General features: G+C 50.4%; 1 protein-coding gene and 1 long non-coding RNA gene across 15 annotated transcripts in view; one reads left to right on the forward strand and one right to left on the reverse strand.

The window, feature by feature from the left end:
- Positions 1-4,650: 4,650 nt before the first annotated feature.
- LOC142072603 (uncharacterized) lies at positions 4,651-11,950 on the reverse strand. Its single transcript, XR_012669123.1, has 2 exons — positions 11,841-11,950; positions 4,651-6,649 (listed from the first exon to the last, which is right to left on the reverse strand). It is a non-coding gene; the product is annotated as an uncharacterized LOC142072603 (long non-coding RNA).
- The window catches only part of TRIM9 (tripartite motif containing 9), a 131,090-nt gene continuing 127,062 nt past the window's right edge, over positions 11,378-15,405 (forward strand). For 9 of the 14 annotated variants that reach the window (XM_075129998.1, XM_075130001.1, XM_075130003.1 and 6 more), the window contains exon 1: positions 11,378-12,282. In XM_075129998.1, coding sequence (XP_074986099.1) covers positions 11,473-12,282 — 810 coding nt within the window. In that variant the 5' untranslated portion in view covers positions 11,378-11,472. The remainder of the gene's footprint in view (positions 12,283-15,405) is intronic. The other 5 variants (XM_075130000.1, XM_075130002.1, XM_075130004.1 and 2 more) reach the window with 2 other exon arrangements.

The following is a 15,405-nucleotide window of genomic DNA, read 5'->3' on the forward strand; positions in this document are numbered from 1 at the left end:
GGTCTAGCATTGCTCGAAGCAAGGCTCAGTTGAATCTGTGATCATTGAATCTGTGACCCTGCTAATGGAAATCTCTTTCTAGATAATCCTTAATACTAGAACAGGAGTGTTTAATTCAATCTGCCCAGCTGTACATCCCACACCACCGCCCGTGTTATATCTCCCACCACCTTTAATCAGCTTTTGCGCAAGGCGAGGGAATGTCTAATTGCATTTTCGAAGCTGTCGTAATGTCGTAAGCTCCGTGACTCACAATGAGCCTCCCAACTCCCTGAGAGGCAGGTGGGGTTATCTGGCCCTCACAGACCGGGCTCCTCAAGCACAGAGAGATGAAGGCCGAAATTGACAAGGAATGTTGGGACATGAAAGATTTTGAACAGCTGTAGTAGGAATAAAGAAAAGGAGTACTTATGGCTTTTCTTTTTGCACATACAGACTAACACGGCTGCTACTCTGAAACCTGTAGTAGGAATGTAACTGAATAGCAAGGCAGAGATACTGACGTTGGTGCCCAACGCTGGGGTATGGAATTATGAAGTCTTAACTGTCATAATGTGGTGTAAAGCAGGCAAGATTGTCCCTTTCCCCCCCTCACTCAATAGAATATGCACACACTGCAATGGGTCCAGCTAGCCCTCACATCTGGGAGTAACTCCACTGAAGTCACTGGCATTAAATCCGTATAAATCCCAGCATACGTGAGAAGAGAAACAGGCCCATTCAAAAATCCAAACGTACCCACAAATGGGTATCTCAAATAAGAACAGAAGACACACCTCAGCCTATGCTTCCTCTCCAAACTTTACTGTTCCTTGCATTTCCCTGAAAGACCGCTTTGTCTTGTTCCTCCGCCCGCAAATGAAAGTGTGCGAGAGAGAGCCACTGCGGGCCCTTTTAGCCTGGCTGGAGTTAGCAAGGTGTGCCTGCCACTCTGGCCACGTCCACCGTACACAGTTTTGTCAGCAAAAGTCAGCTTTCGTCGACAAAACAGTGGAGGTGACATACTGCAATGCTCCTTCTGCCGATTTAACGCTTCTGCTATGCCGACATATTGAAACCACCTGGATGAGAGGCAGAGAGCTTTTTGCGATGAAGTTAGAGTGACGTAACGTCAGTGTAGATACCGTGTTGCTTATGTTGCCCGAAGAGGCCTCTAGGAGGTGTCTCAAAACACCCATCGTGACCGCTCTGGTTACCAGTTTAAAATCCGCTGCCCTGCAGCCAGGTACACAAGCATGCGCCCCTCCTCCTTTAAACATAAGAACGGCCATCCCCGGTCACCAAAGGTCCATCTAGCCCAGAGTATCCTGTTTTCTAACAGTGACCAATGCCAGGTGCCCCAGAAAGAATAAACAGAACAGATCCAGTGATCCATCCCCTGTAGCTCATTCCTGGTTTCTGGCAAACAGAGGCTAGGGACACCATCCCTGTCCATCCTGGCTAATAGCCATTGAGGGACCTAACAGCCATGAATTTATCTAGTTCTTTTTTTAACCCTGTTATAGTCTTGGCCTTCACAACATCCTCTGGCAAAGAGTTCCACAGGTTGTCTGTGCGTTGTGTGAAGAAATACTTCCTTTTGTTTGTTTTAAACCTGTAATTTCATTGGGTGACCCCTGGTTCTTGTATTATGAGAGAGTAAATAACACTTCCTTATTTACTTTCTCCGCACCAGTCATGATTTTATAGACCTCTATCATATCCCCCCTTAGTCATCTCTTCCAAGCTGAAAAGTCCCAGTCTTATCAATCTCTCCTCATATGGCAGCCGTTCCATACCCCTAATCATTTTTGTTGCCCTTTTCTAAACCTTTTCCACTTCCAATATATATTTTTTGAGATGTGGTGACCACATCTGCACGCAGTATTCAAGATGTGGGTGTACCATGGATTTACAGAGAGGCAAGATGATGTTTTCTGTCTTATTATCGATCCCTTTCTTAATGACTCCCAACATTCTGTTCGCTTTTTTGACGGCCGCTGCACATTGAGTGGATGTGTTCAGAGAAGTATCCACAGTGACCCCAAGGTCTCTTTCTTGAGTGGTAACAGCTAATTTAGACCCATCATTTTACATGTATAGTTGGGATTATGTTTTCCAATGTGCATCACTTTGCATTTTTCAACACTGAATTTCATCTGCCATTTTGTTGCCCAGTCCCCCAGTTCTGAGAGATCCTTTTGTAGCTCTTCGCAGTCTGCCTGGGACTTACCTTGAGTCGTTTTGTATCATCTGCCATTTTTAAAATTGCTCTTCCTCTTTGCTTGGTGTGGAGAGCTCACCTAGCAGCTACCCAGCTGACCACGGCGGCTCCCGGCAGCAAACACGCTCCTGCCTGGAGTACAACGAAGTTGTTGGATCTGCCGGGTCGGTGGGGAGAAGAGGCGGATCAGTCACAGCTCTGCTCCAGCTGTAGGAACTTTCATACCTTGTGAGCAGATTGCTCGTGTCATGCAGGAGAAGGGGCACAAAAGGGACACACAGCAGTGCCGTGCTAAGATCAAGGAGCTGAGGCAGACGTACCAGAAGGTAATGGAGGCCAATTGTCGGTCTGGTGTGTTGCCACAGACATGCCGCTTCTACAAGAGGCTGCATGCCGTCCTCAGTGGTGACCCCACCTCCACCGCCAAGAGCCCCGTGGATACTAAGGGGGGACTGGAGGCAGCAGCCAGTGGGGTGAACCACACAGACAAAGTGGTGGATGCGGAAGTGGAGCTGGAGAAGGATGGGGGACAGGAGGCAGGGACATCCAGTAACATGGTGCATAGGCGCCGACTTCTGCTTCCACCAGTGGGTGCTCGACCCCCCTCTGTCCCCGGCCCTGCCGCCACTCTACCCCTTCCATGAGGCCCTGCCCCGCCCCAACTCCACCCCTCCCTGCCCCTATTCCAACTCCTTCCCTAAATTCCTGCCTCAGCCCCACCTCTTCCCAGCCTCCTCCCCTGAGCGTGCCATGTTTCCGCTCCTCCCCCTCCCTCCCAACACACCATCAAACAGCTGTTTGGTGGCAGCCAGGCAGGAAGTGCTGGGAAGGAGGGAGGGGGAGGAGCAGGGACGGGGCATGCTCAGGGGCGGGAGGAGCTTGGCTGCCAGTGGGTGCAGAGCACCCACTAATTTTTTCCAGTGGGTGCTCCAACCCCGGAGCGCCAACGGAGTCAACGCCTACGGTATGGCGAGCCAGGGCCTTTTTTTTAAGTCCAGAGGGCTCTAGCCAGTCCCAGCACTCCAGCTCTGGCACGCTTGACCACAGTAAGTACTCATTGTGCTTTGATATTGCAGGGAGATATGAGGTAGAGCTCTTCTTTTTGTTGTTGTTATTGTTCCAGGGTAGAAGAGGGATAGAAATAACCAGCACCAGCACTGTTTGCGTCAGCTTCTTATTCCCCGGTGCAATGAGGCGGAGGGGGCCCTGCAGAAAAGTTTGTTGATACACACTGGGATGTCCTGGAAGTCCTCCGTAGAAATCTCTAGGAAACTTTCCTGGAGGTACTCTGCAATTCTCTGCTGAAGGCTCCTTCTTGTTTCTTCCCCCAGGCCAATCAGCAATCACCTCTGCAAACATCAGAGCGGCACACAGGCAAGCGGCATATGGACCCAATCTGTAGCCACACGCATGCAGGAGTTACACCCTTGCATCCTTGGTTACCCTAAGGAACATGATATCAGCTACTATTATCCCCCTCCCCCGCCTGTAGAAAACAGTGTCAGTATTCACAATAGTGACCCGGAGCACTTCCATTGATATCCCTGTGAAACTCACCACCACCACCCTTTCTCTCATCTCTCATGCTCTGAAGTGTCCCTAGCTTCTGTTTGCCAGAAGCCAAGAATGGGCAACAGGGGATGGATCACTTGATGATTGGCTGTTCTGTTCATTCCCTGTGAAGCACCCTGGGCCATTGTAGGAAGCAGGATACTGGGCTAGATGGACCACTGGTCTGACCCAGTATTACCGTTCTTATGTTCTTATCTTGCCCTTCCCCCCTAGGCCAAACTCACCATGGTTAGGCCTCTCGCTGCACTGTGTGTCTGCCAAGGGAGAGCACGAAAGTGATCTATGTAACTTTTCTGAATCAAGGCTATGAGTGCACTCATAACAGTGCCTCTGTCTATTGTTTCTTTAGCTTCTCCACATGTGCCCTTGAGGGTTTCCTCCTGAACACCAGCTGAGTGGCTCCGAGTGAGAAGGAGACAAACCAGGAAAAGTAAGGAAGACATGTTCAGGGAGGTGTTACATTTGTCTGATGCAGCTGTGAGCGAGCAGAGAGCAGGGAGAGAGACGATAAATGAAAGACTGAGAATGGAGAGCCAGGAGAGGAAACAGGGGCAGGAGCAGATGATACAGGGGCAGGAGGACCAAACAGACATGCTGAGCTCCCTGATTCTGCTGCAGGTGGAACACATGCATGCTTACCTCCCTCTGTAGCTCATACAGAACTGCCTTCCGTTCCTTCCCCAGACTCCCCACACACATTCCTCTCATCTTCCCAGGCTGTCCCAGGACCCCAAGCACTCCAACCCTAGGAACACATTTCACAATGACAGGTGGACATACACCCAGCTGTGAGAGCCCCACTTCAAAAAGTGCTCAAGTGTCATGTCCCTTTTAGAAAATAGAAATGTTTGTATTGCTGATGATTAAAAATGTACTTATAGAAAGAAAATGAATTTTTATTTGTCTACAAATCACAGTGGTTGCTGCTGAAATTTATACACAGTGCCAATCAGTGGATTTGCAGAAACAGTGAATGAACACACAGCAATCATTACAAGGGTCAGACTACAGTACAAGAAAGCAATGCCTGGCACAAAGTATTATAGAAAGGCACATTACTGGGGCTCATTATCAGCCTCAATCCCCTAATTCGAACAGCACCCTTTTGAGCCCATTGAACAGCGCTGGTATGTGGCTGCTCAAAAGCAGCCACCAGCCAATCCACCTCAATGCTGCATCCCTGCGGAAACTTTTCCCCTTTAGCTTCACAAATGTTATGTAGAGCACAGCAGGCTGCTCTGACCATGGGGATAAGTGAATCCAATTTCCCCATAAGAATCAATGTAAATGGCAGGGGGTTAGGGAAATTCTTTTTGCCAGACAAAAGACTATATGTATACACACACAGTATAAGTTTTAAACAAACAATTTAATATTTTACACAGCAGTGATGATTGTGAAGCTTGGTTGAGGTGGTGGAGTCAGAGGGTGGAGGAGGGTGGGACACTTCCCAGGGAATGCCTTACTGCTAAATGATGAATTAGCACTCGGCTGAGCCCTCAAGGGTTAACACATTGTTGTTAATGTAGCCTCACACTCTACAAGGCAGCATGAATGGAGGGAGGGGAGACAGCGTGGCAGAGAGAGACAGAGACACACACACCCTGTGTGTGTGAGAGAGAGACGTGCATTGCCCCTTTAAGTACTCTGACCCCACTCTAAATACACTGCTTTCTTAAGTAGATCAGCAAGTTGAGACAGCAGCTGCTGCCAGCTCGGTCCTGAGCCCTGTCCCGTCCCCTCCGCTCTGTGGAGATGGGGTAAAGGAACGGGGGGCAGGAGCGGGGGCTAGGGGAACACCCTCACATTAGCATCCCTCTTACCCCCACTTGCACAGCAAGCAGGAGACACCTGGGAGCAGCTCCAAGGCAGAGGGCAGGAGCAGCACATGGCAGTGGGGGGAGGGACAGCTGAACTGCCGGCAATTGATAGCCTGCTGGGCAGCTGCTGCACAGGGAACTTAGGGGAGCAGGGAGCTGATGGGGGGCTGCCGGCCCACCCTGGTTCCGAGCCCCCACAAGCTCGCTCCACCGGACTGCTCTTCCTGCAAGCAGTGGACAAAGCAGGCGGCTGCCAAACAATGTTAGAAGGGAGCATTGCACAGCTTTAAACGAGCATGTTCCCTAATTGATCAGCAACGTAACAACAAAACAACATTAACCAAGAATGAGGAGTTGTAAATGAGGAGTTACTGTACTCCATCACAAGGTGATCTAGGGCCAAAATGGGGATATGCGTTCCACCTATCACCCCACTGCAGTTAGGGAATTCCATTGCCACAAAGCCACCCATTATTTCCTGCACATTGTCCAGAGTCACCGTCCTCCGTAGCAGGAGGTGATTAATGGCACTGCACACTTACATGACTGCAACCCCCACGGTGGACTTCCCACCTCCAGACTGATTTGCGATTGATCTGTAGCAGTCTGGAGTTGCCAGCTTCCACAGAGCGATCTCCACTCGCTTCTCCACTGGGAAGGCAGCTCTCAATTTGGTGTCCCTGCGCCAGAAGAGGGGGGCAAGCTCTGCACACGGTTCCGGGAAGGTGGCTTTGCGCATCTGAAAGTTCTGCAGCCACTGCTCATCATCCCTTACCTGCATCACAATGTGATCCCACCACTCAGTGCTTGTTTCCTGAGCCCAGTACTGATGCTCCACCCTGTGTGGCTGCTCCATGAATGCCAACAGCAGTCTGGAATTGTTCCTTTTCATGGCGCACAGCAGGGCAGACACCACGGTGTCATCATCAGATTTGCAGCTCATGAAATACTGTAGGATCAGTCATGTTGTGTTCATAACACTCATCACAAGACTGGAGAGCAGTGCAGGATCCGTGCTTCCAGGCAGAGACGGCAGGCACACAGTTTACAGGGGCTGTTGAAAAGCAATACGAAAGGTAGTCAGAAGCCCATAGAATGATGGGACGCAGAAAACTGCATCACGGGATGGTGAGCCCGCCCCATTAGGCACTGTGATCCCTTCCCAGAACTCCCAGCGGCAGATGGTGGTGAGTTGCACAGTGGGATAGCTACCCATGGGACACTGCTCTCTCTGTCAATGCAAGAGCACCTACTGTGGACACGCTCCACCGGCAGAAGGAGCGTTGTGTGGTCACGCAACAGCAGTTTAATTACATCGACTTCAGTTGACGTAACTTTGCAGTGTAGACATGGCCTCTGACTCCACAGCCACTGCCCGACATGAGCGTTGAAGTTATCCGCCACCAGAATGACTTGGCTGGAGTCGTTGGAGAAGAGAGCGGGAGGAGCAGGGCAAAGGGATGACATTTTTTCTCTCTCAACTTTGGACACTCACATTTTTGAAATTCAAAATGGCCGACTTTGAAAGACAGTAACCGGCTTGTGAGTCCCCAGAGGAGCCTGGCGTCCCTATACAGTGTCTTAGAGCCTGCCTGGGGTTACGCAAGGACACATGCTTTCCCCTTCAGTCATGATAAAGGCTTGCTCCCTGAAAAGCAATGCAGCCTCTTGGTGCTAGTTGATCGCCTTTAAGCCTTGCAACACCCCACATTATATTTTGGATGTGATTCTCCCTTTATGGAATTTCTCCCTGATCTTTAAATACACACACCAGGAGGTTCATTTTTAAAAACAAATATCTGGGCATTTAAGCAAGATTTTCATCTCACTCCTTAAGAAGGGAATGGGTGCTAAAGAGCTGGCTGTTAAATAGCTTCCATCATTGGGTGAGGGAGAGATGCCCCATTCTGATTTCAAACACGACCAGCAACATTGCCATCAGCTGATCTATCAACTTCATAAAATCCTGGGGGCGGCTCACCCAGGCTCTGAGTTTTACCTGCCGGGAGACTTTTAATGGGCTGCATCTCTTCACAGACGGGCAGAGACTGATCGTCTTACTGCAGATGGAGATGGCAGATTAATTGGCGACAGACAGCCTTCAGCTTCACGCTGCTTTTTGCTCCAGTATCCGATGGGAGTATCTTACCGATTTCCTGAGGGCTGCCACTCCCCACCCCACCACATGCCCTGCCTCTTTCACACTTAGCTTGGAAAGCAAGATCATTAGCTCAGAAATCATTAGAAAGAGTGTACCTGTGGGCAATAGAGGCAATCACTTTCCTCTCCTTCCCTTTGTCCGGGAAATTTTACAGGCGGAATCTCTCAATCCACTGTGTGTAATTCTGCTATACACAGCCCTCAGTGCCTTGTTATTATTTTATATCACGCAAAAGGTGTTAAATTCCCTTTGCTCTGCGCTTGCTGGACAACTTAAAGATTTCTGAAATGGGCAGCTGGAGATGCCCCCGGGTTGAAGAAATGCCCAGTTGGCATAGCCAGCTAGCTATACCATCACCTCCTGTCTCCAACCTCCAGCATAGGGGGCATGCTGCAGGAAGGGACAAGGATGGCTGGAATGCACAGTTCTCCAGTGACTCCCACCAGGATAAAGCTTCTAGGAGCCTATACCAGCTGGTGCCAGTTACAGAGCCAGTCCTGAGGCTGATTGAAGTTGTGCCAGGTTCCCGACCTGTTCCCAAGAGCCCTGAAGATGGTGAGACCACCTCTGTCTCCAGCTTTGACAGACCTGAAGACGTGGCCCACAGTCTCTGCCCCACAAGCTCACAAACATGACATAACAAGGAGGACAAAGCACAAGGGGGAGTGTAGGGAACTTCTCTATAATGATAACAGGGCACAGAGGCTACAGAGAGACAGATTCTCATTTACACCCAGGCCTGTTTCCGCCATGGAGACAGAGAAGTGGAGACAGAGAGTTCGGGGACTCTGAGACAAACCCCCGTGCATTCATTTTATTCATGAGGAAAGAGCTTAATGAAAGCAGTTCCCTGCAACCTGCCACTTCCAGCTCCCTCGAGGATGCTCCAGCACTGACAAGGCCCTGCCATGATATCATGAGTTTGATTTTGACCCAAGGCCGGTTCTAGGGACAGGAAAGCCAGGTAGTCACCCTGGGAGGCGACTTCCAGGGAACGCCAGACTAGCTTTTTTATTTATTTTTGCTCCACTCTGATTGGCCAGACATTTTTATTCCACTCATGGGTCAACTGTGGTGGTTTTCTTTCCTTTTCTTCTCTTTTTTTTTGGCTTGGTCGCTCGGGTGGGAGGTGCCAAAACCTATTTCTGCCCTGCACAGTAAAATGGCTTAGACTGCTCCTGTTTTGACCAGTGCAATCCCTTAAACATTTGCAGGGAAAGATCACTGAGGAAGAAGAACAGGTTTCCCCAGATCAGATGGAAATTCAGAATCACTGTTTAGCCAGTACTGTGATGGACGGGCAGTCCAGGGGGCATGTTACCTCCCACCAGCCAAACTATACGTCTGGTCTGAATGGGAGTCTGATTACCAGCGCTTTAGTGAAAGTTGAGGCTGCACCAGATGTTCTTTCAGACTGAACATCCTCTGATCACCTCATGTTATGTTTCCCAATTATACTCTTCTTAGAGTTGTCCAGAGAAATTGTGCAGAGAATACATAAAATGGGAAGATGGAAAAAGAAAACATTCCATCAGCTCAAAGGGTACAATCTGTGCAAGGAGATGCACCAACACGCCCCCGGGGAAAATACTCCCTGGCTGGGATGATTTAGCTGGGGGTTGGTCCTGCTTTGAGCAGGGGGTTGGACTAGATGACCTCCTGAGGTCCCTTCCAACCCTGATATTCTATGATTCTATGATAAGGTATGGGAGGTAATTGTCCCACTCTGTTGGGCACTTGTGAGGCCTCAGCTGGAGGACTGTGTCCAGTTCTGGGTGCCACAATTTATGAAAGATGTGAACAAATTGGAGAGAGTCCAGAGGAGAGCAACAACAATGATGAAAGGTTTCGAAAACCTGACCTATGAGGAAAAGTTAAAAACACTGGGCATGCTTAGTCTTGAGAAAAGAAGACTGAGGAGGGACCTGATAACAGTTAAGGGCTTAAAAGTTTAAATACTTGAAGGGCTGTTATAAAGAGGACAGTGATCAATTGTTCTCCATGTCCACAGTAGGTAGGACAAGAACTAATAGACTTAATCTGCTGCAAAGGAGATTTAGGTTAGATAGGAAAAATTTTCTACCTCTATGGATAGTTAAGCTCTGGAACAGGCTTCCAAAGGCAGGCTGTAGAATATCCATCATTGGGGATTTTTAACAACGTGTTGGACAAACTCCTATCAGGGACAATCTAGGTTTATTTGGTTCTGCCTCGGCACAGAGGGCTGGACTTGGTGATTTCTCAACATCTCTTCAAGACCTACATTGCTATGATTCTGTGATTATCCGCTGGACTAGTACATTTTGTATCACTATGTAATTCTTGTATAGGACCTACAGTAAATACCATAGGGGGGGGGGAGTCTAAAGAAAAACATATTCATTGCAAGAATGTAGAACTCTCCATATATCTCCATATATCTTACCTTTTTTATCAAACACATTGGCAGTGCCCCAATCGGTAAGTGCTTTAAGTTATAAAAGTCAGAGCATGCAAAGGTTGCAAGACACTTTTTAAATGAAATTCCACTTTTGTTCTCTGCATTTTGAAACCATTAGTTTCCTCCCTACTCCAGACCCTATAGATTTCTTCACCCAGGGAATCTTACTAGAGAAGCATTTCAAGGTGCATGTTTTGCAATAATATCTAGAGGAAATTAACACAGCTCAGCGATAAGATAGAAGCAAAACTGTTAACATTATTTTGCAAATGCTCACCGAGGGAGCTTTCCTGAGAAACTCCAGTGAAGCGTTCTGTTGTGTCTAACACCAGACTACAGCTACCCAATAAGGAGAGATTCACACATACACACGTACAGTGCTAGACTTGCTCTGGGTGTGCTTCCAGCTTAGGTTCAGGGACCTTTGTAGTCCCTATGTCTACTTCTAACAGGGGAGCCCACGAGACCTCTCTCCCAGAGACTGTAAGACTTGTACTAAGCTTGTCTCAGCTCCAGTGTCTGAAAACAAGGGGGAATAATGAAGAGAACCAATCCTGCTCCGGTGGAGTATGTCACCTTCTCTGGAGGGTGCTGTAGCATCCCGACCAGAGGGGATTGTTATGCCTTGCTCATAAAGAGGCTTATGAAGAGTGGATTTTGTTGTCTTGGCTATGTACCAGACGACCACTTTTCCCCCTGCCCAATTGTCCAAGGAAGGGATGGCCCTAGGCTGCTGCAGAGCACAGGGGGGCTGGCTGCCAACTTTAGGTCGCAGAAGGCGCAGGGGCCTGGGCCCGGGGGGGCTTCGGAGCAGACGGGAGGGAAGAAGGGGCAGGCTGAAGGTGGGGGCCCTTATGCATAAGACAAGGGCACCTCGGGGCCGCAGCTGAGCCAGTGGCCCGACTGTGCGCGGCGCTGCACAGCCAGAGCCAGACTCGCGCAGCCCAACAGGAGGGGCGCGTTGGGACACTGCGGCCCGGAGAGAGTCCCGCGCGGGGGGCCGCTGGCTCCTCCCGCCGCCGCCCCTTCTCCCGCAGCGCCCCCCTCTCACCCCGCAGTCTGCAGGGGCGGAGCCCGGCGGGCGGGCCGAGCCAATGGCGCCGGGGGGGCGGGGCCGGCGGCGGCCAATGGGGCGGGCCCCGCGGGGCGGTGGGCCGGCGCGCGGCGCGGCCGGGGCCGGCGGCGGAGCGGGCGGGACAGGCGGGCGCTGCGCGAAGACTCTCCCCGCGCCGGCTCCGGCTCCGCTCCGCGCCCTTCCCCGCCGCCGCCGCCGCCGATGGAAGAGATGGAAGAGGAGCTGAAATGCCCCGTGTGCGGCTCCTTCTACCGGGAGCCCCTCATCCTGCCCTGCTCGCACAGCCTGTGCCAGGCCTGCGCCCGCAACATCCTGGTGCAGACGCCCGAGGCCGAGTCCCCGCAGAGCCGCCGGGCCTCGGGCGTCTCCGACTACGACTACCTGGACCTGGACAAGATGAGCCTGTACAGCGAGGCGGACAGCGGCTACGGCTCCTACGGCGGCTTCGCCAGCGCGCCCACCACCCCCTGCCAGAAGTCGCCCAACGGGGTGCGGGTCTTCCCGCCGGCCGCGCCGCCGCCGCCGCCGCCGGCCGCCCTGGCCCCCGTGCCCCGCAACGCCTGCCTCACCTGCCCGCAGTGCCACCGCAGCCTGATCCTGGACGAGCGGGGGCTGCGCGGCTTCCCCAAGAACCGGGTGCTGGAGGGGGTGATCGACCGCTACCAGCAGAGCAAGGCGGCCGCGCTGCGCTGCCAGCTGTGCGAGAAGGCGCCCAAGGAGGCCACGGCGATGTGCGAGCAGTGCGACGTCTTCTACTGCGAGCCCTGCCGGCTGCGCTGCCACCCGCCCCGCGGCCCGCTGGCCAAGCACCGCCTGGTGCCGCCGGCCCAGGGCCGGGTGAGCCGCCGCCTCAGCCCCCGCAAGATCTCCACCTGCACGGACCACGAGCTGGAGAACCACAGCATGTACTGCGCGCAGTGCAAGATGCCCGTGTGCTACCAGTGCCTGGAGGAGGGCAAGCACTCCAGCCACGAGGTCAAGGCCCTGGGCGCCATGTGGAAGCTGCACAAGGTGAGGGCTGCCGCCGGAGGTGGCCAAGGGGGGCTCAGACCTGCAGCTGGGAGCCAGCCCTGGAGGTTCGGTCTGTCTATGGAGCCGGTCTGTCTGTCCACCTCCCCGGGGGCTGTTCTGTAGCGCCCGTCTCCGTGGTGTCTAGGCACTGGCGTGCTTGGTGTCCCCTCTGCCCTTGCTAGCCCCAGCGCTGTGAACCGGGGCCTTTTTCTTTCTGAAATGGGCAAAAGATGGGGGGGGGAGAGTGCACCCCAATGTAATTCTTGCGCGTTATCCATAAGCAGCCGGGCTGGTGCTGCCTGCAGGCATTCATCCTTCCCCGGGCTCCCCTGGACTTCAGAGAGGGTTTTGGCTAAGGAAGGGGTAAGCACAGCAGGGGCTGGCCTAGGGTGGGCAGATGCATCTGCTCGGAGTACCGGCCAGGTAGGTAACAGGGCATGAAGGTTTGCAAAGGGCAAGTGTGCAGGCCTCCTGGGGCGCAGAGTGCCAGGGCTTGACGCAAAGGGCTATGTGTGGGCTGTGCATCTCTGTGTACCCTCAGTCATCTGGAGTTGGGGGGAGATGAGGAGGAAGGTTGGGAAAGGGTAGGCAGCTCCCTGGCTACATGCTTTACTGTATACGGATCAGCTGCTTTCTTGTGCTCTCCCACTTCATAATGCACCTTCTTTGGCAAAGGGCGGGTTAGGAGACTCCTGTAATGAAGCAGAATATTGAGAGGGGGCTGCGATTCCCACTCCTCTCCCCATGCTGAGAAATTCATTTTTAATCCAGGACTGGGATGCAGAGTTGGCCAGGGAGCTGGTGAATACCGGTTTAAACCCAGAACCTGGGATTTTATTAGAATACATGAATGAAAATGACTGAAAAATAGTTAACAATCTGATACTGGATTTGCAGTAATCTGGTCTGTTTAGTTCTAATGAAAGGGAATAAAATAAAACCCCAAAGAGCCTCTACTTAAAGCTGAGTGCTGTTGTCTTGGCTACCTCAAAGAGAACCTTCTCAATCTGGGAGTTCCCCTTCTGTGTTCAGCAGTGAAAATTAGCTGTTTGTTTAGTAAACAAAGAAGGGGGATTCCCAGATTGAGAAGTTTCTCTCTGAGGTAAACTGCCAAAGGTACTGCCCAGTCCAGTACTCTCTCTCGACCTGGCTGGCTGGAATGCAAGTGTTGGAGCTGAACAATGTGAGTACCGTGACTCACGTTGAAATATTTCAAGATGCGCAAAGGTGGAAGACCGCTTGACCCGATTCATGGTTATTTTGAGAGAGTTCAGGAAGGTGGCACAGAGAGTCTTAGATGCCAAAATTGCAAAGAAAAAGTGAGTAGGAAGGCGGACCGTATGAGGAAACATTTTGCAAAATGCAGCGAAAAGAACAATGAGATACCGGAACCACTGACTTTGGCTAAACATGTGCGGGTATTAGAATCAGCTGCTAAGGACAAAGGGTATTGACAAAACCGCACTACCATTGCCAAGCACATGGAAAGAAAGCCAGATCCAGGTTGGCCAAAGACAACGAGAAGGAAGTGCCACGGTTTTTCAACCATGAAGGCATTTGTTGGTGACAAAACCAACTCCAGAACTGAAATGAAAGATTTGAAAATTGCAGAATTTTTTTATGGCTGTAATGTTCCCTTTTCTGTTATTGAGCATCCAATGTTTGAAGCAATGATCTGCTGCCTAAGGCCAGGCTACAAAGCACCCAGTTGAAAGCAGGTGGCAGGTGAACTATTAGACACCGTTACTGATGGTTTGAGGGTGGAAGCACGCCATGAATTACATGGAAAAGCAGTTATGTTAATACAAGATGGCTGGAGTAATGTGCACAGTGACCCAGTGATAGCAAACTGGGTGCAGACAGGGAAAACTGTGGTTTATGTATCCGCAGTTGATACTGGAAGTAATAAGAAGACTGGAAAGTACTATGCTACACTGGCAAGAGAAGCCAAGGATTTAGCCAATGAACTGTATGGTTGTGGTGTTAAGAGCTGCCTGACAGACAATGAGAGAACGATGCAAAGTATCAGAAGTGATTTGGAACTAGATGACGACACATTAGTTACGTATGGATGTGCATCACATTGACTCAATCTACTTGGACAAGACCTTACCCCAAGTGCTTTGGTGACACGTGTTGTAGATTTACAAAAGTATTTTCTTAATCACCATCAGCCTGCAGCCTGGTTAAAAGAATGCCAAGGATCTGTACAACCCCAAATCCCTGGTGACGCACAATGGAACAGTCAAATAACATGTCTGGAAACATACGTTAAAAATCAGCCACATTATCTCAGGATTGTGAGTGATCATGAGGCAGAACTTGAAGAGAGAGTGGTCAGTATAATTAATCAAGGTATTTACCAAGAAGCAAAGAACTTGATCAATCAGTTGAAACCAATTGCCGGGGCATTTGACACACTCCAAAGGGACACATCAGCAGTTGCTGTTGCATGCGAAATATGGTTGGATCTACTGATAAATGAAGATCTTGCAGCACACAAAGCAAAAGTACAAAAGCGATTTCATGAGGCCATTACTCCTGTACACATGTTGACCAAACTCCTTCATCCAAAATATGCAGGAAAGAAATTGTCAGCTGAACAAGAAGAAATTGCCAGGCAGTGGTTGCTCAGCAAAAATCCCGACTTTCTGCCATATTTACTTGCATTTAAAGTAGAAGAAACTCCATATCCAAAATCAATGTTTTCATCCACTATCAAGGAAAAAGTTTCCCCTGTAACATGATGGAAGTATTTGAAGAATGCTGATATTCCATCTGACTTCATAGAACTGGTGGTCCAGCAAATTCAGTGGGCATAGAATGAATCTTTTCAAACGTTGGATACATCCATTCAAAACTGAGGAATAGGCTTGGTCTATCCGCTACATCAAAATTAGTCTTCTGCTACAGGATGCTGCGTGGCCAAAAGGACCTGGAGTGGTAATCTGCAACTCTGCATGTTTCTGATGGCTGCTCTGCATTATTGTCAATTCCATGTTTTTGATTATTGTTGATAAAATATTGAAAACTGACATCTGAGTCATGACACCTATAACCTCCTTAAGAAAATACCAAACCGAAATGTACACAGACATTCTGATGCTCAGGTTTATAATCATA

This window comes from Caretta caretta, chromosome 6 (assembly GCF_965140235.1).
Source record: "Caretta caretta isolate rCarCar2 chromosome 6, rCarCar1.hap1, whole genome shotgun sequence".
Lineage (NCBI taxonomy): Eukaryota > Metazoa > Chordata > Testudines > Cheloniidae > Caretta > Caretta caretta.